The sequence below is a fragment of the Astatotilapia calliptera genome, chromosome 3 (assembly GCF_964374335.1).
Source record: "Astatotilapia calliptera chromosome 3, fAstCal68.1, whole genome shotgun sequence".
Classification (NCBI taxonomy): Eukaryota; Metazoa; Chordata; class Actinopteri; order Cichliformes; family Cichlidae; genus Astatotilapia; species Astatotilapia calliptera.
The window spans coordinates 44,890,193-44,911,835 of record NC_137424.1 but is presented as its reverse complement, the minus strand read 5'-3'; the positions used below and the strand labels follow the sequence as shown (position 1 = coordinate 44,911,835).

Here is a 21,643-nt window from a genome sequence, read left to right as displayed (position 1 = left end):
CAGCATTGCTCGTAATAAAGATACTTCTACTCTAGCAAGTTCCCTAAATGTTACCATCCCAGCAGGACAAACAAGGAAATTCACCATATGAAACACAGTGACCTATTTTCATATCTAGGTGTGTCTGTGATTATGACATTCCAATGGAGGTTACAGGGACTTACAGGAAAGCGAAACAGAAAAAAAAACCCTGGGAGATTAATGCTTTCTCAGGAATGTGGTCTATGGAGACGTAAGATATAGAGGACTTGTATAAAACATATTGTAGATATTGTAGGTATTGTAGGTAAAATGCCATTATTGTACTTTATAATCAGATCAAAGGGAGAGAAAACATCAAAATAAGAAGTTGGCCTTCTGAGGGATTTGAATATGGAATTAGTGGAAAAGAAGGTAAGGAATCCCAGTGTGCTTAAATTGTGTTATGTGTAAAAACTCTGTCTTAACTAGCCAACAAACAATCTGGGTCATGTTTATGGGGGACAGTGTCAGACATGAAACTAATGCTGAGAGGTCAGTAAAAAGAGTAGAAACTTTCTTTCACAAAGTAAATGTAAGAGATTAGGCATCATGTGAAGGATAAATATATTCTATTTTTATGTAATTTCTCTAATTACCTCAATGAATAACAATAAACATAGCTCATTTATGATCTACTTACAATCATTCTTTGTCACTTCCATATCTACACCATGCAATAACAAAAACAAAGTAGTAGTTCCCAAGGTTTTACTATGGCTACACTTGCGTTTCTTTCTGGTAGTTCCCCCACCGGATAAAAACTACATTTGGGAAACGGGTCTATCCTGCTGGGTTGGATAGACACCATCCCAGCAGGTTATTTCATAAACTAACCTGTTGCCGTGGTGACATCCTGTCACAACGCCATGCTCACTTCCATGTCCTTTTTACAATGACACAAGAGCAATTTCTTTCAAAAATGTTTGTAAAGGCAGACTTCATGGCTAGGCGCTTGATTTTATACACCTGTGGCAATGAGACTGAAAACACCAGAATTTAAAGATTAAGAAGGGTGGCCCAATAAAGGTGAATGTAAAGTGAAGGTAAAGGGATCGTCCACATCCAAAGACAGAAAAACAAACAGAAGATAAAGTTCATGGTATTTCATGATTTGTGGTTATAACCAGTCACTGCCAGTACCACAGTCAGCAAAATGCTTTGCAGTTTCAGTCTAGCTTTAACTTGGACTTGTTTCCGCTCTACAAAAGGGGAGGGTTGTTTGGTTTTGCACTTCCTTTATAAAGTGCAAAACCAAACACACTTCCGTGTAAAGAGCCTGATCAAAGTAAGTGTCAGACTAATTTTCTTCAAAATATTAAATCCTCACGTCAACCATCAGCCACCGGTAACCAACAATGTAACACCGACCTTTAAATTTTGTAATGTATGCTGATATATTTAAAAATAATTTACACACATAATAACAGCACATTCAGCACACGGACGGTTGTCCGGTGCGGCATCGAGGTGGGGGGCGGATTCACGGGCATCGGCAAAAAAAAAAAAAAAAAAAAAAAAATTGCTCGTACTCACGCTGCCCCGATATCAGCCAGCGCATATTGGGAATGTCATAGGCACCGATCGGTTTTCTATCGCCCATTTGCTGGGAGTAAGGGCGCCCTCTGTTTGCGAGGTGCGCCTGCTGCTTGCGGCACAGGGAGGAGAGGGCGGGGATGCGGGAGCAGCATCTAATAACCAACTCGCAAAATAAAATAAAAACAAAACAACAAACACGAAAACACCAGACATTATGATACAGACTTATAATTTGCACCGATGTTTTTTCGAAATTCTATACGCGAGTGCGAGAGCCCTCGGTGCGCCTGCTCGCTGCTGAAGTCAAAGTAAACTTTATTGTCATCTCCGCTACATACAGTCCAGTAGAGAGACAAGACGACAAGGCTCCAGTTACAGCAGTGCAAGTAAACAAACAACAAATATAAGAAGAGTAAAAAAATAAATAAAAAAAAAATTTAGGACCAGGGGTAAAGGGATTAATAACAATTTAAAATGTATATTTTACAGTTTGATGATTTAAAGTCTCACACACAACCTGTCGAAAGGGGAGGGGGCCCTGCTGCTTCCAAATAGAGCACATTTCATTCAAAATGATGTAAATCCAAGCCCATTATGTATTCATGATTTGAATCCTGGGTTGTGTGAAATCTCAGAAATAAAGCCTAGACAAAGTGAATCTGTGAACTAAGGTGTAGCTCTGTTGTGTTGTGTTGTGGTGATCCTCAGGTTGGGGGATTTGTGTTCATACTGGAGTTCAAAATTAAAACCAATGGATGTTCATTTTGACTAGATAGTACTTGACAGATTTACAGAAATGTAAATTTATTCTTTGTACATTACATTTCTGAAATCCAGTACTTTTTTTCCACCAGATTTTTACTAAAGATTTCTTGAAGGAGAAGCAGTTCAAACTGGAAGAAGAGTTTCACTGAGTCATGTGCACTCATTGGCCAGAGGCTTCAATCATGGGAGGGAAAAGGAACACAATGTTCTTGGAAAGCAGTGACGAGGAGGAGCAGCTAGGAGCTACTAAACTTGAGGAACTAATAAGGCAAATATCAGAAAAGAGAGTCAAGCTCCCAGCAGATTTGAGGACTTTTATCAAATCCAGCCGTGCCATCTCCAAGTACCAGACTCTCTTTCAAAACTTTAGACATCCTGTTTTCATAGAAGTGGGATCAGATCTGGTTCTGTCCAGTTTGTCCTCTGCTGACCTGGATGAGGCTCTGGCAGCTGTGGTGAACGATCTGAGTGTGGAGATTGTGAAGCTGCAGGGAAATGCAGCGGTATCTCCAGATCTTGACAGGATGAAAGAAGTCCTGATGAAAGCCAAGAACAAAGAGAACGTTCATGAGCTCAAAGTGGATATCAGCTTTGTCCCAGGATCTAATGGATCTGCCACAACCAAAGTAAGACTGGTGGGCTACAGTGAAAATGTGAGCAAGCTCACTGATGTTCTTCACGACTTCCAGTTGAATCAAGTTACAACTCAAGAAAAAATCTCTCTGCTTCATCCTGAAATGGTTGACTGTTTTCATAAAATCTTAGACCTGACTGGCATGAAACAGACCAAGGTTCCTTTAAGAGCCTCACATGTTCCAAATCCACATGTGTCTCTATCTGGACCCCGATGCCAGGTTCAGGAGGCCAAACAGGCCCTAACGTCAGCTCTAACCAGTCTGACAATAGAAACTTTGGGTCTGGATGGAGCAGGGGCTCAGCGGTACTTCAAGACTCAGGGTAAAGTGAGTAAAGAGCTGGTAGAGGACTCCTGTTGTGTCATCATCCAAGAAAAGCAAACTGTAGTCACCCCAAATGTGAGCACAAAAGCATATGCCAGCAAGTCACTTACTATCACACCCCAAACTTTGATTACTGGAAGGTCCATGAGGACTCTGGATACCACAACAATCCCATATGTTGATGTTAGCAGTTTGGTTCAACAGGTTAGATTATTTCTATTTTATTCTATTAACAGTTCGATAACAACACATGTCATAAAAAGATGGTGTTTACTGCATGCATTTGTATTTGCAGGTTTACGGTGCCTCCTACAAAAACAACTTGAGCATGAAACGGGAAAACCAAGGTATACCAACAGCTATTGAGTTAAGTAAACTAAGGTAGATGTAAAGCACAAAACAAATGGAAGCATAAAGGTTATTTAGATAAGTAAAAGTATAAATACTGTAATCTGCAGGAGCTCAACAGTCAAAATAAAGATGCAAAGTGCTATCAGCAAAACATACTGACTAAAAGAGCCAGTGACCTAACAGCAGAACAAAGAGGCAGTCCAAGTTTGCTTGAGTATAGCTTTTTATTTAGAAATTATACATGAGACTAACAAAAAGGGACAAATACAAAGTTCAAAAACGGGCTAGGAGTTAAAAATGAGGGAGGTATACAAACAGGCCAGCATAAAACTCTTAAAATGCATAGATGCAATTGAAAAGGGGAACTATTCAAGGACAAGTTCATGAAGACTATTCAGTTATATTTTTGCAGTAGATGTTTTTTTTTTTAAATATTTAAACACCAAATAATACAGATGTTTCCTTCTGTTGTAACACAAGTAGTTTGATGAATGTTAACATCAAGTTCCTGTTTATCAGAATCCTGTTGATGTGTTTTTATAACCTATCAGTGCTTGACTTGTTTTAACACAGACACGAGTGTCCTCTGTACTACTCATCAGCGGTCCATCTTCCTGTTCCTGGGCCTTGGTAAAAAGAGTGTCCATGATGCAATGAAGAAGGTAAAAGATTTGTACCAGGCTCACTGCTCCACAAAAAAAATGACAAAGGAGGAGTTGGCAGACTTCACCCAGGATGAAATAAAGGATCTACAGAAGCTAGTGGAGGCCCAGGGTTTGCATGTACAGCAGGACCAGAGTGGAGATGGAGGCTTGGTAGTCAGCGGGTTAAAAGATGGGGTCACCGAGCTGATACAGATGCTTCACGCTGCTGCTCGTCTACGGAGAGAAGTCAGAGTTAGGGAGGAGGATAATTTGTACCATTGTGTGGCGTGGTGCATCCTGGGATATGATGGTAGCTGGGAAAGGCTCCCCAAAACAGATAATTATAACCTAGAGCATGATATCAAGAAAGAGATAGTGGACACACACGGAAACATGTGGAGCGTGGATCTGCAGAAGATGGAAGCCAGAAGTCGGTTAGCTAGAAAAACCAAGCTAAAACGACTGGAGAATCACTCAGGTGAGAAGAGTGGTCTGGAAAAGCTGTCGAGTCCTAATTAGCACATCTTAAATGTCAAAAGACTTACAAACATTAGAGTGGTGATAAAATACTTTAATGGGATTTATGATCTGAGCTAGAGCTCCTTGACATATTTTTAATCATGATTTCCTTTTGTCTATGCATTTCTTTATTTTTAAAGTTCATGTTAATTTCCCCGATCACTATTTTAAAAAGTGTTCATGTGAGCAAAGCAAGCCCTTTGTTACTCCATGTGGTCAGTTTATGTAGTGCACAAAATATACGCCTTCGTTTTTTACCTTTTCTGGAAGCCCTCTGTGAGATTATGTCTGATTGCGCTGCACTCAGGATTTATGACAGTTTCAGTATGGATTTTGTCTTGATTTGTTTGTCTTTGGAAACAATAATTTTAGAAACATTTTTTTTTAATCTTCTTTGGTTAACTGGTCTAACTTTTTCCAGACTTTACTCTTCCTTTGTACTGGGACAATATGGCTAGTGGTGAAAATCTAAAAGTGGTTGCATTGGAGCCTTCCTCTTCAGAGTACCTCAAAGTAAAGGCGGCCTTCACGCAAACAGTTCAGAAGAATATATTGAAAGTGGGTGGTTTTTACCAGAAATCTAAGTTAACTGTGTTGAACAGGAAACTTGAACAGCTGAACATTTTGTTCTTTTGTGTTAGATTGAACGCTTGCAGAATGTCCATTTGCGGCAAAGCTACGAAGTGCAAAAGAAGAAGCTTTCTGAAAAGAACAGACAGGAAGGGGGAGCACGTGAAAGGCTTCTATATCACGGGACGAGTCAGGACAGCTGTGAGTCCATCATAAGAAATGGATTCAACAGGAGTTTTTCTGGGAAACATGGTAATTATCCTTTGATCCAATCAACTTTAATCAGTATGATCACCTGATTCTGTTTATAGAACACCAGTGCATAGAAAATATCCTATAATAATGTTATAACATTTGATGTCACTGTTGCTTTATTTTGTTGATATTCTTTTTTTATTTTCTAATACAGAACATTACAGTGCTCTGCAAATGTTTTGACCTACCCTTCATGTTTTTATATTTTGCTTCCAAGCAGCCATTTTTTCTTGTAATATTTAGGGTTGTTTTCCAGACATTTGCTTTTTCACAAATTTACAGTCCTTGTACCTGACCATTTTCAGAGGATTGTGTTGTGTTTTTTAAACCACCTAACAAGATCTTTGAATTTTTCAAACGTAAAAAAGACATCTAACCTGAGAAGTGATATAAATGTCTGATAATTCCAAAACTTTAAATGTCTCTCTTTTATTTTCTGTTTTCAGCAACCTTATTTGGTCAGGGGACCTACTTTGCTGTCAATGGCAGCTATTCAGCCAACCCCGGCTATTCAATGCCAGCTGCTGATGGTTCTCAGAGAGTATTTGTGGCCCGAGTCCTCACTGGTGTTTACACTCAGGGCAACAGCAGCATGAAGGTGCCTCCGCCTCGCAGCAATCAGCCCGATGACCGTTATGATTGTTTGGTGGACCAAATAGCAAATCCAAGCATGTTTATTATTTTCAATGATAACCAGGCTTATCCAGATTACCTCATTACCTTCTGTTAGTGCTTCATCATGGGGAATATTTCCTATACAGCTAATACATTTTCAACACAGCATTACCATCAGTAACTTGAATAGTCAGGCCCCATCTTATGTTAAAGACCTCATAGTACCGTATCACCTCTATAGAGCACTTTGCTCTCAGACTGCAGGCTTACTTTTGGTTCTTGGGATATTTAAAATAGTGTGGGTTAAGATTAGGCTTAAAACCTCAATTTTTGGTAAAGCATATGTTTAGTGCAGATGACCCTCAATCCTCCTTTAGTTACGCTTTAGTTTTTCCTTCCCACTCTCGGTCAGCATTGTCAGCACTTGCTCATAGCACTTGTCTGATGTTTGTGTGTTTTTCTTTATATCTGCATTATTATTGTCTTTATTTTACGATGTGAAGTGTCGACCTTTGTGATTTGGTGTTATATATGAATAAAACTGAATTGAATTGAACTGAACTGAATTGAATTAAATTAAACAGTGAGTGCAGACAGCAGCTTGCTTTGCAACATGGCTGCTGTTTTGTGTTGAACAACATTTTGACTCTTCTGATAAAAGGAATCTTCTTATTGTTATTCTTATTATCTTCTTATACAACTCACTATTAACTGAACAGCCAATGAAATAGTCACTCTGTGGAAAAACTGGAGAAGTAATTAGTCGCTCAACCACACAACATTAAATAGCAAATAAATCCATCTTCAAAAGTCTCTGTGCTTAAATTCCTGAACTTAAATTTAAAGAAAACTGGCTGCTCAAGACAGGCCAAGTGTAACTTTGTGTTACTACTTCTGCCACAGCGCAGTCTGGATTTTCCCAGCCCTTGTAGGCGGGGCTGCTGAAGCACCTTTGAATGGGAAGGACATATTTAAAGAGGCACAGATCACTGTTGATGTCGAGACAGTTCAAATTATAATTTATGTCAGGTCTCTGGTCTTTCTGTTAATTTACATCTAAAATATGAGCATTTCAATAATGTTATTCAAACCATATGTTGAAAAACTGTGTCATTATTTGTTAATGCATAATAAACTAAGCTAACTTCAATTGGACTCTAAAGTTTGGATTCTGAGCTTTAGATATTTGTAGATTACCACTTGAAGCTACATGTGAGAATGTGGAAGAACACTGTGGAAGACCAAGACAAATCTGTAACTGATGACTTACCAAAATGAGCACAAAAGTAACTGTAGTGTTTCACACTAAAGTGAAAGATGTTTAATTTCCTCAGCAGTGAATAATAAAAGATTTGGAGTTTGTTTAGTAGCTGTAGCTTTATGAAAATTTAAGTGTTTTTAAAATGTATTAAATCAACAATGCTTTTTTTGCCCTGTGAATTTTTACATATACTGTTTGCTCTTAAAATAAACTCTTTGAGAATGAAAAATCTAACATATTTATATAATTTGTTCAGCAATTTGATCTTAACAAACTGATGCCACTTCTCTAACTGTAGAGGCTAAGCCTACGGTTGAAGCGACTGAGGTGGTCGTTAACGGGGGTGACGCGATGTCACTGGTACATATGAATTAAGTAAACAGTCCAATAACTCCAGTAGTTCTTATCTTGTCCTTTTTGGTCTTTATTCCCATATCATCTTAACATAACAGCGCAGCGGTCTCAAACTGTTTGCCTTCTTACAATTAATGACACACCTGACGCCGATTACGTGCGTCTACCTTAAATACCTTTACATGAACAAAACAGAAAAAGGTGACCTCTAGCGGCCACATAAGGTATTAACCCAAAAATGGCTCCTACACCCTTGTTTAAAGAATCAATGTAATGTATGCTATTGTTCACTGCATGACATCTGCCCATAAAGGACCTCATCACATGAATCAGTCACTGCCACAAATCTCCTGAGCTTATTTACCTCCTTCTTAGTAAAAGCCATATCTGTAGAATTCTCTTTGATGTTTTAAAGCTTGAGTTAATGACAGAGCTCACATAATTACTGGTAAAATGTCTTTCTCAAAACCATGTTAAGACATAAATATGATTTAGAGTTATACTCTGACAGCTGAAACACCCTGTAAAGTACCTGCAGAGTAGGTAGGTGAGCTGAAAAGCCCCTGAAAATTAAATGCGGACTTTTTGCATTGCTGGGTGTATGAGTTTAAGTATGAGGATGCGATACTTGAAAAGTGAAAGTGAAACAAAAACAGGCACTCACAGAGCGGTACAACCAAGTTTTAGACGGGCTGAAAGTTCTCATGTTAGTGTAGAATTGCAGATAAAATGGATCAATATCCGTATCCACTGTTTTTTGAAGCCACTGACTTTACAGACAGAGAGAAGGAGAAAGTGAGGAGATACTTTCAGAAAAGGCGAGACTCCGGGGGTGGCGACTGCGGTAATGTAGAAAAACTCGGAGGAAGCGTTTATAAAATCTGTTTCAAGGAAAAAGAAGGTAGGACAGTCGGTTATTTGTAAAATATTTTTTGGGGGGATTTGTGTTTAATTGCAGGCTGTTTCAGTGACTCTGTTTATGGATGTTTTACAGATCAAGAGAGAGTTTTGCAGAGGAAGTTTCACACCATCACTCTTCCGAGTGGAGAAGTGCGGCTGACCGTGAGCAGGACAAATTCGCAACAGACCTCTGACCAGCCATCGCCAAGCCAATCACTGGTACAGTTTACTGCTCTTTCAAACATGACTTTTGGTTACAGTAAAAACTCAGCGTCAGAGCCGGATAATGTTGCGAAACCAGTTTTAGAGGAGTTAGCCTCCAGGGAAAGTTGGACCGCTGAGGACAATATTGACAAAAACAGATCATTGTAAAATATTTAAAACACATTGCAAATACTGCAAAGAATACATTCTAAATAGTAAAATTCGATGTCAGGGACAAATTTACAGAATGTGTTTGTTGTTTTAGAAGAATATCAGTGATGTATCACTTCCTCTTTTTACAACATTTGGGCAATAGACACACCAGCCACTTTAGTTATGGAAGTATATGTTTGCTCCACTTTTGCTGTGCCATCTTTGTTATTCATCGTTATTATTATGCCTCAGATGTTTTCAGTGGCTGACAGTTCTCAGGCTTCTTTAACTTATGAGTCTTGCTTTTGATACAAAGTTTAAAATATAAGTGTAGTTTAGTGTTTAAAAAATCAAGCCCTTCCCTGAAAAATACATCATGTGGATAGCACAGCATGCTTTTGCATTAAAGCCTTTGTAGACAAGTAAGTAACCCATGCCATGTATGTCACTCCACCTCCATACCATCAAAGATAATGCTTTTCAGAACATGGGTGACAACAAGCAAGATGGTGATACACTCATGGGACACTTTACTTTCACCTTGATAGTACCAAGTAAGACTTCAGTACTGCTTTATATCTTTGCTGTTAGTTTTTGATTGTAATGAGTTGTCATTTGAGTTACTTTTTCTTTCCTATCAGCTCAAAGCAGTCTGGCCACTAAACTAGCACACAGATAAAAAAAAACAAAACAAAAAACATCATGTTTTAAATGATTCACAAATTATTTCATTCTGCTTTCATTTACATTGTACACAATAGCCTAATTGTTTTAGAAACAGGGTTGTGGTGTATTTCTGTTATAAGACAGTGTCATAGTCAGACATAACAAAGAAAAACAAAAACATATTAACAGAAATGTTAATGTTAATGTCAATATGTTTTATCTACATAGGACTGTATGAATCTGTACCACTGGCAACTGCTGTGAAATCCAGTTTTTTGTGAAACGAGTTTATTTAGGAAACAAATACTTATACTTGTCTTTTTTTAAGAGGCGGTGATTAAAATGGTGTTTGGATGTTGGATGGATGTTGAGGTGCTAGGGCTGTGCGATATGACTTTAAATAAAAATCATGATTAATTGAACGCAATGACACACAAACTAGGTTTGTGCTGTAAATATGCTGAACCACTAAAGCTGAGATATTTTTGGTATTTTCTCATAGTTTTCTTCTTTTTGATTGATGTTGTGTTTACTAAAGTCAATTGGGCATTGGGCTCGGCGTTTCAAGTTTCCTCTATGATGGTTGTCATGCCACAGACTGGACATAGCAGAGATAGTACATAATGGGTGAAGTATTAATAAGTGTAAAGAGAAAAGAAATAAAATACATGACATGGCAAAGATAACGTCAATTAGAGGTTTTGAAAGAGGGTTATGATTCATTTTTGACTTACTGCCCAGACCTATGTGGTACACAATAAGTAGCATATCTTATAGCATAAACTCACAGATTTGTTTGATTTCTTTCCGTCTTTTAGACCTCAACAAACCCAAACATAAAGGGTCTTGAGAAGACTTTCAGGATAGATGTTTTCCTGATGTTTTTCCTGAGAGACAACTGTAAAGCATACAAATTTTTTGAAAAACAACTGTCGTCAATCGGCTGCACAGTGGAGCTAAATTTTGATGAAGAGGAGGTTTTGGTTAGAGGGGAGGTTGACAAGGGTCCAGGAGGAGGTTTTGGTGGTGCTGCAGAGAAATGGGAGTATCAGGTGGATCAGGTCTTCGTTCAGCTCACCGAGACCTACAACTGTTTTCATGTACTTGAGCCAAAACAGATGAAAATGGTACTGCAGGACTCGGCCTTTAAGACAGATGATATCAAAGTTTACACAGAGAGTGGCTATGCTGTGGTTGTAGGAGAGGTTGATGCCATGAAGGAGAAGATTGCAATTCTGGAAAAAAGCCTACCCACCAAAAAGGAAGTGCCAATTGTGGAGAAGAACTTCAAGCTCATAGAAGAAGACTTCAATCGAGAAATGCGTGCTAATTGTCCAGAGGTTACAATCATCAGAGGTAGTGCCATGATCACTTTGGAGGGCCCTGACAAAGAGGTGCAGTCAGGAGCTGCAAAACTGGTTGAACTGATTAAGAACGTAAAGGAGAAGAGCGTTAAGTTCCCTACAGCTCTGCTAACCTTCATGAAGACCAGTGATGCCATCCCAAAATACCAAACTCGCTTCCAGCAGAGCCTCAGAAACCCTGTTTTCTTTGAGGTGGGTGCAGATGTGGTTCTGTCCAGTTTGTCCTCTGATGCTCTGAATGAGGCCGAGGCAGCAGTAATGAGAGACCTTAAAGTGACCACTGTACAGCTGCAGGGTGCAATAGATCTCAACGGGTTGAAAGAAATTCTGACGAAAGCCAAGAACGAGGCAAACAGTAGAGAGTTCAGAGTGGACATCAGCTACATGCCAGGCGCCAGGGGAACCTCAACAACCAAAGTCCGACTGGTGGGCTTCAGTGAAAATGTGGCCAAGCTCAATGAAGTTCTTCATGACTTCCAGTTGAATCAAGTTTCAACTCAAGAAACCATCAATCTGCTTCATCATGACACTGTCTACTGTTTTGATAAAATCTTAGACTTGATTGGCATGAAGCAGACCAAGGTGACCTTACAAGCCTCACATTTTCCAAATCCTTGTTTGTTTGTGTCTGGTCCTCGATGTCATGTTCAGGAGGTCAAGAAGGCCCTAACATCAACTCTAGACAGTGTTGTAGTAGACACTTTGACTCTAGATGGACCAGGGGCTCAGCAGTACTTCCAGGAAGAGGGTAAAGTGACTAAAGAGCTGATAGAGGGTTCCTGTCACGTCATTATCCGAGAGAAGCAAACTGCAGCCACCCCAAACGTGCAAAGACCACGAAACACCAGCAGACTCAGCGACACACCTAGATCTCTCAGCTACAGCAGCAGCATGTACAGCACAGTTGGAAACTCTGCAATCAACAGAACAAACCTGAAGATCAAACTCAGCAGTTTAGAAAATGAACAGGTTTGATTATTTCCATTCAATTCTATTTCCCATAATCCCAAAATAAAATATCAACATTCATGTTATTCAAAATGATTTCTGCAGGTGGATGTTCTGGTGGTCCCCATGCTCAACAAGCAGCTGACTTCTACAAATATTGGCAACAATTTGTTGGCCAAAGCTGGGAATGTATTAAAGTTAAAGTTTGATTCAGTCTTAGCCAGTTGTGCCCTCGCCCCTGGTGATGTTCAGCTGGTTGATGCACCTCCATCTCTGGGCTGCTCCAAGATTTTCTTCATTGAGTGCTTGCCTTGGGACGGAGTAAGAGGAAAGAGCGTTCAGGTAAAATTGAGGACATAATACTTATAGTGATGGAAAAGATCAAATTCATTTACCTTTAGAAGTACATGAATGAATTTCCTTTGGGATTGGTAAAGTTTCATGAAATTAAATAAAGTACCATTTCTGTGTATAGTCTGTGTATAGTAGTTTGGAATAACTTGATGTTATATGGCACAAACTTATAGAATGAAATCTAACTGTATCATAGTTTAAAAATATATAACTTTTGATTTGCAGGCTCTTGGTAGCGGTCTGAAGAAGTGTCTGGAGCTTTGTGCACAGCTGAATTTGGGTTCAGTGGCCATTCCAATCATTGGGCCAGGAATTGTTTTACAATACCCGCTGAGAGAAGCTATTCAAGTGTTGACCGACATCATTCACCAGTTTGGATTATCTGCATCTTCTGGATCTCTTACAAACATCCACATTGTGATTAAACCTGGTTACCCTGATTCTGAGGCGGTCAGTGTCAATCGATATGTCCTGATCTGACATGTAACATGCATATCATACTATATCACTTAATTTATAAAGCACTTTAAAAAACAAAAACAGGGCTGTTCTGACCATGCATCAATTCTTTATCGTGTTATTCTGTGTTTTTATCTACAGTGCTACCATGATGTCTACAAACAGCTCAGCTTAAATATGAACCAGGGAGGCCAAGGTAAACTAGCACTACTCATACTGTCTTCAGTATGTGACATTGATGCATAGTGAGCAGATAAAAACCATTCAGCCAGTGTCATATTTTACCATCTTCATCAGCACCCTCAGTATCAGAATAAATTTCAGACAAAATCTAATGTGTGGTGTTCTTCATCTCAGCAATCTTCAGGTCCCTCACCAGTGACCTAGATGACATTGTCATGATACTGGAAAGAGGAGTTAAACTACATGTGGTGTTTGGTGACATCACTAATGAGACTACAGATGCTGTGGTGAACACAACAGACTTCCAAAATTTTAACCTTGGTAGGTGAAACACAAAGGCAGGAAGGCGTAGTGAGCAGGATGTTCACCCTGTAACTGTAAAGTTATTTTTAACCACAATGGTAGCATAGCTCTCTGTGGATGCCAAAGGCAGACAGCTATTTATGAATATTTGCTCAGAAATGGGGATGTATATTTGAATGTAATCTTTGAAGATTGAAGTTTTCATTTGGCATATACTTATGAACTGGCACATCATGAAATGAGCACAAGTAGTAATGGTCCCACAATGTATGTAATTAGTCAGTTACTTATACTTTACATTTAATGTGCATGTGGCTGCAAAACTAACTACTAGTTTACATTTTGTATTTTATATCTCGTACCTATCATGGTTGTAGTTTCACATTTTTTGTCCAAGTGCGGATCAGGCAAATTCAGCAGCATTTCCTATAAATACGTGTAGATTGATTGTGAAATAGAAACAGATCATGTGGCTTGAGTCACTGTCAGAGGAATCAAAACTAAGAAATCAAATGGGTAGAATGTCTGATATTACACTGCATGCATCTGTCTTAGAGTAGTTGAAATTGATTGAGATTTGTCCACAGCTATTTGAATGATTGCAATGAAACTAATGTAAAAAATACATCTAAGGTTGTTACTAGGTCCAGATTTATGTATTCATTAATTTTTTATTCTTTTTCTTCTCCTTCTAAGATGGGGTATGCAAAGACATCTTAACTGTAGCTGGACCACAGGTGGAAACTGAACTGAAAGCAGGTGAGAAAAAGAGAAGCAGCTATTTATCTTCTTATCTTACTTATCTGACTCTCACTCATGCTTCCTGTGTCACTTTCTGTGCAGCAAAAGTGGACCGAGGAGAAATTTATGTGACCCAGTCTGGAAACTTCCCCTGTAAAGCAATTTTTCATGTATGTGGACAAAGAGATGAAGCCCTTATTGAACAACTTGTGTGTGATATCATTTACTATTGTGAATGGTATAAATACAGCTCTGTGGCAATTCCGGCCATTTGTGCTGGTAAGTATTTTTTTTTGGCATTCTAAGAATTTATTGTGCTACACACACACACACACACACACACACACACACACACACACACACACACACACACACACACACACACACACACACACACACACACGCACGCACCCCTAAATGCAAGTGGTGTTTTTCCAGGTGCTGGTGAGTTGGACCCTGCTGTTGTGGCAGGAGCCATTCTTCAAGGGATCAAGTCTTCTACATCATCAATGAACAGCCTCACCAACATCCGCCTCGTCCTGATTAAGATCGATGTCTTCTTGGCTTTTAAAGAGGAAGCGATGCAGATGTATTCCCCAGCTGTCATCAACAGAGGTGACAGAAATATTCACAAAGTGCCATCTTGTGTGGTTATTTAGTGTAGTGATTTTTAAAATAAAAGCAGATTAAAAATTATTTTACTTATTTGTTTGATCCACCTTCCAGTGTCATTTCAAGAACAACAACAGCAACAACAGTCTGCTCCTAGTGTGAGTGCATACCTCAGCAGTCTCCAAATCAGCTCCACAAGTCAGCAGTCTGTCTTCACATTTCTGGGTTTTTCCAGAACGGACATTGATGATGCCATGGAAAAGCTGAAGCATCAATATCAGACGCAGTGCTCCAGTAAAACCTTCTCAAAGGAGGAACTGGAACTCCTCAACCAGGATGACATGATGGAGCTGAAGGAGCTGGTGGAGTCTGAAGGTCTATTCATGCAAACTGATCAGTCTGGCGCCCTAACAGTGAGCGGGCTAAAAGACGGGATCACCTGGGTTATGCAGAAAATGAATCAGTGTCAGTACATGACCCTCACTAGAGAGGTGAGAGTGAGGGAGGAGGAGGATGTTTACAACAAAGTGGTTTGGTGCATCCTGGCAAATAATGGTAACTGGGAAAGACTTCCCAAATCAGCTAATCACCAATTGGAAAAAAACGAATTAACAGAAGGAATAACAGATGCACAGGGACTTATATGGGAGGTTGATGTACAGGCAATGGTGGCCACACGACCACTGAGCAGACAGGCGACAAAGCTGAAACGACTTGAGAATCTTCCAGGTGAGTAGATAGTTCTCAGAGATGTTACAAAAATGAGCCAGACTGATACTGGAGTTTGATGCTTGAGAGTAATATAAACTTCAATAAACAAATGTTAAGGTTTTGAAAGAAATAATTATACTAAAAAAGTATTAAAAAATGTACTTGTAAAAATAGTTGCAAAAGTCACTATGAGGAATGACAGTAACAGTAAACAGTTTTGAAACAGGAAATGTCAAAATTTCAATATCAGAAATATTAAAGTCTCTCCTTATCTGCTGATTTCAAATTGCATTGCAAAGCAGTGTTAGATTGGTGTCAGAAGGGCACCAATATAGCAAACAGTGTTAAGACTGATATGTGGCTGGACTGAACCAAATCCCAATTTTAAAACATCTATGCAATGTGTAAAAGTCAATGACAGCTTTATTGCTAAGTTCTTAAAAATACAAAGAAACAGAGGAGAAAAAATACTTTTTCAACTTCTTAGAAAACACAAGGCACAGAGGAAAAGAGCTGAGAGAGAACACAACAAAGGGCAAGGGAAGATTGATGAGACAGAGGAAAGAACTGGACACGAAGCGCAAGAGACGAAATACCACCAAAGTAAAACAGGAAGTAAAAGATGACAGACTCACAACATGAAAGTGTGACAGAGAGACAGAAGATAAACATAGAGACACAGCTGAAGGAACAGAATGGGAATAGAAAAGGGCTTTAACAAACTTATCATCAGTTAAAGAAAGCAAGCACTAAAGTCACAGAAAACAGGAAATTCAAAAGACTAAGGAGCTTAGCTAAGTCCAATGCCAAAACCAAAACACAGAATGAACCGAAAAAACTTTGGAACAGGAGAAAAAAACAAGGACAAACAAGAATACACAGTTAGAGAAATACTTAAGTGTCCCACAGAAGCCAAAACCCTGTGTCTAAGCCTAAACTTACAAGTTCTGTTTTTGTTCTTTTCATGCGCCATCCTACAAAAAAAAAAAACAACAACAACAAAACAAAACAGTTTCTTCTGTGTCTTCTCTTGTGTATACTACATTACCTGACTTAATAAAATATAACAAACATGTTGTCTTTTTCAGACTTTACTTTCCCTCTGTACTGGGACCCCATGGCTGCCAATGAGACTATGAAGGTGGTTTCTCTGGAGACTTCTTCTGCAGAGTATCACACAGTAAAGGAGGCTTTCAAACGAACTGTCCCCAAAACTGTGATGAAGGTGGGTGGCTTTTCCTGCACAAGTACAAGTACATATATACACAAGTACATGCATACAAGCTGAAAAAGTTGATTGTGGCATTACAGTGCAAACTGGTGAGCATTACTGACTGTAATGTGGTCTGCTTAACTGGTCAGCTATCATGATACATGTTAACATTCAGGGATTGTATTAAGTGCACCAGACTTTATATCAGCAGTGCATGTGGTCATTATTTACATTTTTTGGTAATATAAAAGGTGTAACAAAAAGGTATTTCTTTTTTTTTAATCTAAAAATGGTAAAAATATTTTTCCATTGGAATTTCTTTTTCCTATATGAAGAAAGAATGTCCTGTAACCCGGGGCAACTGCAGCATCATCACATACCTGCTCTCCTACTAACCTCTGTAAATTTTGTATATTTTACTTTATTTAATTTTATATATATGTATACACACACGCAGACACACATATATGTATACATACATATTTGGTATACATATTGAGTAATGCGCATACATTCTTATATTTGTACATATATTTATTCTTATAATTCTCAGATTCCCATTCTTATAATTCTCTTTGTTCTTATGTTATTGTATTTTGCACACATCTGTTGCTTGTGAAGCTTGCACAAAAGAATTTAACTCGCAGGGTCTATACCAGTGTACCTGCACATAAAAACAATAAAAGTGATTTTGATCCTTTTGTGTCCACACGTAAAACATGATTGGATTTAATTAATTTATTTAGTAAATTTATATATTAAAATCAAAATGAAAAAAGAGAAATACAGGAAATTAAAGAAAACAGAAATCAGTCACATTCTGTCAACAAATTAATTGCCACATTAAAAAAATAAATACATTATATTTTATTTTATCAATCAATTTATCTATCTATGTTGGATATTTGCAGTTTCCGGCCACCATATCTCTGTGGTCCATTGAACCGATGTCAATATATTTGCTCAGAAATGCTATGAAAAATTCAAACTCCCTACCTGAGAAATATCATGTTTCTAAAGTGTTTTTAATTTTTAAGTTTCTAAAGTTTTTAGTTTTGCAGTAAGAAAGTCATTAATTATTCACTGCTGTAATCTAAACTTCTCATACCTGAAACACATGCCTCAGTTTATGGTTACCACCATAAAGACATGAACTAAGCCATCAGATGTAATTAATATCCACACTGCTTTGTTTGGCATCTCTTTGATCCTTTGGCTTCGGTCTCTCTTGTCAGATTGAACGTTTGCAGAACGTTCACCTGCGGCGCGCCTATGAAGCCCAGAAGAAGCACATTTCTGATAAGAACGCACACGAGGGAGGAGCAGCGGAGAAACCTCTGTACCACGGGACGACCCAGGAAAACTGCCACTCCATCATGACAACTGGATTCAACAGGAGTTTTGCTGGACAAAACGGTGATAATTGTTACTGAACAAGACAACATTTTTCTGTTGCTTCAAAACGAATCACTAATGTTGACTTTGTCTTAGAAATTATTACCTCCTATACACCAAGGTTTTACATATACATGTAAGTCTTTACCGCTCTGATCACTCTGACATTGTGTCTATATTGGTCCACCATTACATGGTGACAGATTGATCATTTGCAGACTGCTTCAAGTATTTTATGGTCTTGAATGTGGTTGTATTTAACCATCATTTATAGACACAAACAGGACTCTTAGGATATTAAATGCAAGACTTACAATACTTACGTAATATATGTTGGAAGTCACCATGTTTTATCAATTCAAATCAATTCAATTCAATTTTATTTATATAGCACCAAATCACAACAAAAGTCGCCTCATATGATAACCTATTACTAATTCCTTTTTTTTCTTCCTACATTCAGCAACTGCATACGGTCATGGGACCTACTTTGCTGTAAACGCCAGCTACTCAGCCCAGCCCACCTACTCCAAGCCAGCTGCTGATGGTTCTCGGTTAATGTTCGTCGCCCGAGTCCTCACAGGCGTCTTCACTCAGGGCCAAGCTACCACGAAGGTGCTTCCACTCCGAAACAGCCAGCAGCCTCACAACCGCTTCGATAGCGCAGTGGACAAAATTGATAACCCTGCCATGTATATTGTGTTCCATGACAACCAAGCATACCCCGACTACCTCATCACATTCAAAGGAGATTAAGGGAAAAGTATTTTCTACTGTGGAAATATGAAGGTCCAAAAAGAACAATATTAAAGTTATATTTCTAACTACATAAAGATTTATGTAGTAACTGGAAGTGTGTGGAAAAGTTACATTTGTAAAGGACCCAGAAAATAGAAACTGTATAATTTTAATTGAATTTTGGTCGCATTATGCAAACATCTCAATCATCCAAGTAAGTAAATCCCAAAAAGTTGATTCTGTTCATTTGGATGTAGCATTTTTAGTGGGAGAAACGTTTCGTCACGCATCCAAGTGACTTCTTCAGTCTCAGCTGACTGCAGGTTTCCCCAACCCTTATAAACAGTGCATTTGCATAATGACTGAAACTACCACCAATGAAGGAACAATGGGCTGGCAGGTCAGTTCCTTGTTAATTGCGATTAATTAATTTGAAAAAAAAAAAACGCATTTAAACGCACTTTGCATTCCAATCAAACAAGAAATTTTGTTAATGCACAATTTCCTGGTATACCGATTACACTGATGCACACATCAGAGCTACAAAGATGGCGTGCCCAAAACCATAGGCTGCATCCTCCCGAGGACCCGGCCATTGCGGTCTATGTGGGCCGGGTCTTTAGAAGGTCGGGTAGGCCGGAAGTAAACGGCTGTGAAATTGGATGGTCTAGCCTTCAGATTTGCGTCACTGCTGTCTCGGTGGAGTTTAATAAACTCAGCCGTCTGCTCCTTGCTATCTAAAATATAACAGGGCACTGGAGTAAATTCTTGACCATCTCACACTTCTGTTTATTCAGTTTTCTTCGTTTCAGCTGTGTGAAAACTAAGGAGGAACCCACCCGAGGGATTAATAAAGTTTTATTTAATCTAATCTAATCTAATAACTTTAATCTCAGCCAAACCGATTTACTCACAAACAAATAAAACACTGAAAAAGCCAAACAGTAACATTTTTAGGTAATCTAAGTGACTTATATATTACGTTTTACCTGAGTAGCGAAAGACTGCGGTGATCTGAAAATGATGTGCCGTTCTCGACGGCTCTAGTGACCCTCGAGCTCCCGGCTGGCTATCGAGCTGGTGGGTAACAGACGTCTCCAACAACGTCGGAGCACTTTTGCAAATATGCGATGTCTTGATAAACCGAGCAGATATTTGAAGATTACACAGCTACATTCTCGCCTGAAAATATATTAAAAATTTATTTTGTGACCCAGAAAGCGTAATAAGAGTAATATTAAAACTAAGTAGCTGGGCTGGGCCGCGCTATGAATTCTGGGATATGGTGGGCCACGAAGGATACACCAGACTCATCCTCCAAATCTGGGGAAAAGGAGGATGCATTTGTCTGCTGCATTTGGAGGAGTCTATGGTTTTAGACAGCCTTCGTCACCTGGCTGTGACGTAATTGGCCTACAAATGCGTCCTCAGGAGGATGCAGCCCATGGTTTTGGACACCCCCAGAATCAGAGTAAAGCGCGTTGCTAGGACTGGTCAAAGGCAAATTTAATTTCAAAAGACTGGCAGGCGGAAGCCTTGATAAAAGTGTGGTTTTGTGCAAACTGTGCAAAAAGGAGTTTGCATACAAGCACTTTAACCTTATGTTACTATCTAAATGCAGATGTAATGTAATGTAAATTTTAGAATATTATTAGCCTTTTTTACTTCAAAGTGTATATTTACTCCTCTTACCTCAGTCTGAAAGTGTATATTTATTCTTACTCTCTATATTTATTGCTATTCTTTTGCACTGAATGGAACTGGAGCCTCGTCGTCTCCAGTTCTCTATATACTGTACTGTATATAGCAGAGATGACAATAAAGTTTACTTTGACTTTGACTCTGAAAACATGTTGCAGCGAGCACAGAAACTGTGGGAGCTATTAGTGCTAGCAGTTCCAGTTTGAGTACCAACTAAAGGTGTCGGCAGCCCAAACTTGATGAAATGACTGGCTTCAGGACCAAAATTAGTAAGTCAACACCGAACAAACTCACAAATTCTCTTGCAAAATGGACTGTTCTGGACTGTAGAACACTATCAGTGGTAGAAGATAGGGGGTTAGAAAATGTCACATTGTCATTTGACTTTGGGTCCTGAAGCGGACTGAATTTAGGACCCAGATTACTCCGTGAGGCACCTGCCTACGGTAGCTGTAATGCTCCGACAATCCATCAAGTGGCGTGCGGCTTTGTAGCTTACTAAAGTCGTACTAAAACATTTTTTGACAGTTTTTTAAGTGCCGTGTACCACATAAAATCGGTTTGAGGTCAGTAAGCACAACCAGAATTCATACATAAGGCGATTATAAGTAGGGATGGGTATCGTTTAGGTTTTATCCGATACCGGTGCCAAATCGGTACTTTTGAAACGGTGCCGGTGCTCAAACGGTGCTCGAACGGTGCTCGAACCGGTGCTTAAAGAATGGAGAACACAAAATTGGTCCAAAAACCTCTCATGTTCAGCTGTTTTTTTTTGTAAAAAGATAACAATGTGTGCCTTTTCTGCAGCTATGGGGCATATATGGCATCACTCTTGGCTGGAAGCAGTGCTTAAACAATGGAAAAAACACAAACTTTATCCAAAAACCTCTCATGTTTAACTGTTTTCCACTTTTTCTTTGGTCATTTTAGCCTTTTTGGCCAGGGTGAAGGGAGTATCTGCCATCAAACAAGAGGACAGCCGCATATAGCTATGATGATGTTTGCTAGTTCACCTTACATGCATTAATGTAATAACGTGGTTAGCCTACTCAACGTAAATTACACACGAACAACATGAAGCTACTCATGCAGAGAAGAATGGCTGCTGCTGCATCATCATCCGTCATCATTTCTGCTACACTGGCAGG

General features: G+C 39.0%; 2 protein-coding genes across 3 annotated transcripts; both read left to right on the top strand.

Moving 5' to 3' along the window:
• Positions 1-201: 201 nt before the first annotated feature.
• On the top strand, positions 202-6,791 carry LOC145421238 (protein mono-ADP-ribosyltransferase PARP14-like). The gene is made up of 7 exons (XM_080291248.1): positions 202-393; positions 2,412-3,485; positions 3,577-3,628; positions 4,206-4,754; positions 5,217-5,353; positions 5,437-5,617; positions 6,067-6,791. The coding sequence occupies exons 2-7, from the start codon at positions 2,475-2,477 to the stop codon at positions 6,348-6,350; spliced, it is 2,214 nt and encodes a 737-aa protein (XP_080147374.1). The 5' UTR covers positions 202-393; positions 2,412-2,474; the 3' UTR covers positions 6,351-6,791.
• A 1,117-nt stretch (positions 6,792-7,908) lies between these two features.
• LOC113018874 (protein mono-ADP-ribosyltransferase PARP14-like) lies at positions 7,909-20,634 on the top strand. Of its 2 annotated transcripts, XM_026162274.2 has the most exons (14): positions 7,909-8,751; positions 8,845-8,969; positions 10,592-12,106; positions 12,191-12,427; positions 12,665-12,889; positions 13,040-13,094; positions 13,256-13,402; positions 14,081-14,143; positions 14,228-14,404; positions 14,564-14,740; positions 14,852-15,466; positions 16,537-16,673; positions 17,897-18,077; positions 18,520-20,634. In XM_026162274.2, the coding sequence occupies exons 1-14, from the start codon at positions 8,580-8,582 to the stop codon at positions 18,810-18,812; spliced, it is 4,119 nt and encodes a 1,372-aa protein (XP_026018059.2). In that variant the 5' UTR covers positions 7,909-8,579; the 3' UTR covers positions 18,813-20,634. The 2 variants fall into 2 exon arrangements, with proteins under 2 accessions (XP_026018059.2, XP_080147363.1); XM_080291237.1 differs by lacking the exon at positions 13,256-13,402.
• Positions 20,635-21,643: the final 1,009 nt, after the last annotated feature.

Coding starts and splice junctions, on each gene's coding strand:
- LOC145421238 (XM_080291248.1), top strand. CDS start 2,475: ATGTGCACTCATTGGCCAGAGGCTTCAATCATGGGAGGGAAAAGGAAC. Junction 5,354..5,436: donor TTCAGAAGAATATATTGAAA/GTGGGTGGTTTT, acceptor CTTTTGTGTTAG/ATTGAACGCTTGCAGAATGT. Junction 5,618..6,066: donor GAGTTTTTCTGGGAAACATG/GTAATTATCCTT, acceptor TTCTGTTTTCAG/CAACCTTATTTGGTCAGGGG.
- LOC113018874 (XM_026162274.2), top strand. CDS start 8,580: ATGGATCAATATCCGTATCCACTGTTTTTTGAAGCCACTGACTTTACA. Junction 8,970..10,591: donor CATCGCCAAGCCAATCACTG/GTACAGTTTACT, acceptor TCCGTCTTTTAG/ACCTCAACAAACCCAAACAT. Junction 14,741..14,851: donor CCCAGCTGTCATCAACAGAG/GTGACAGAAATA, acceptor TCCACCTTCCAG/TGTCATTTCAAGAACAACAA.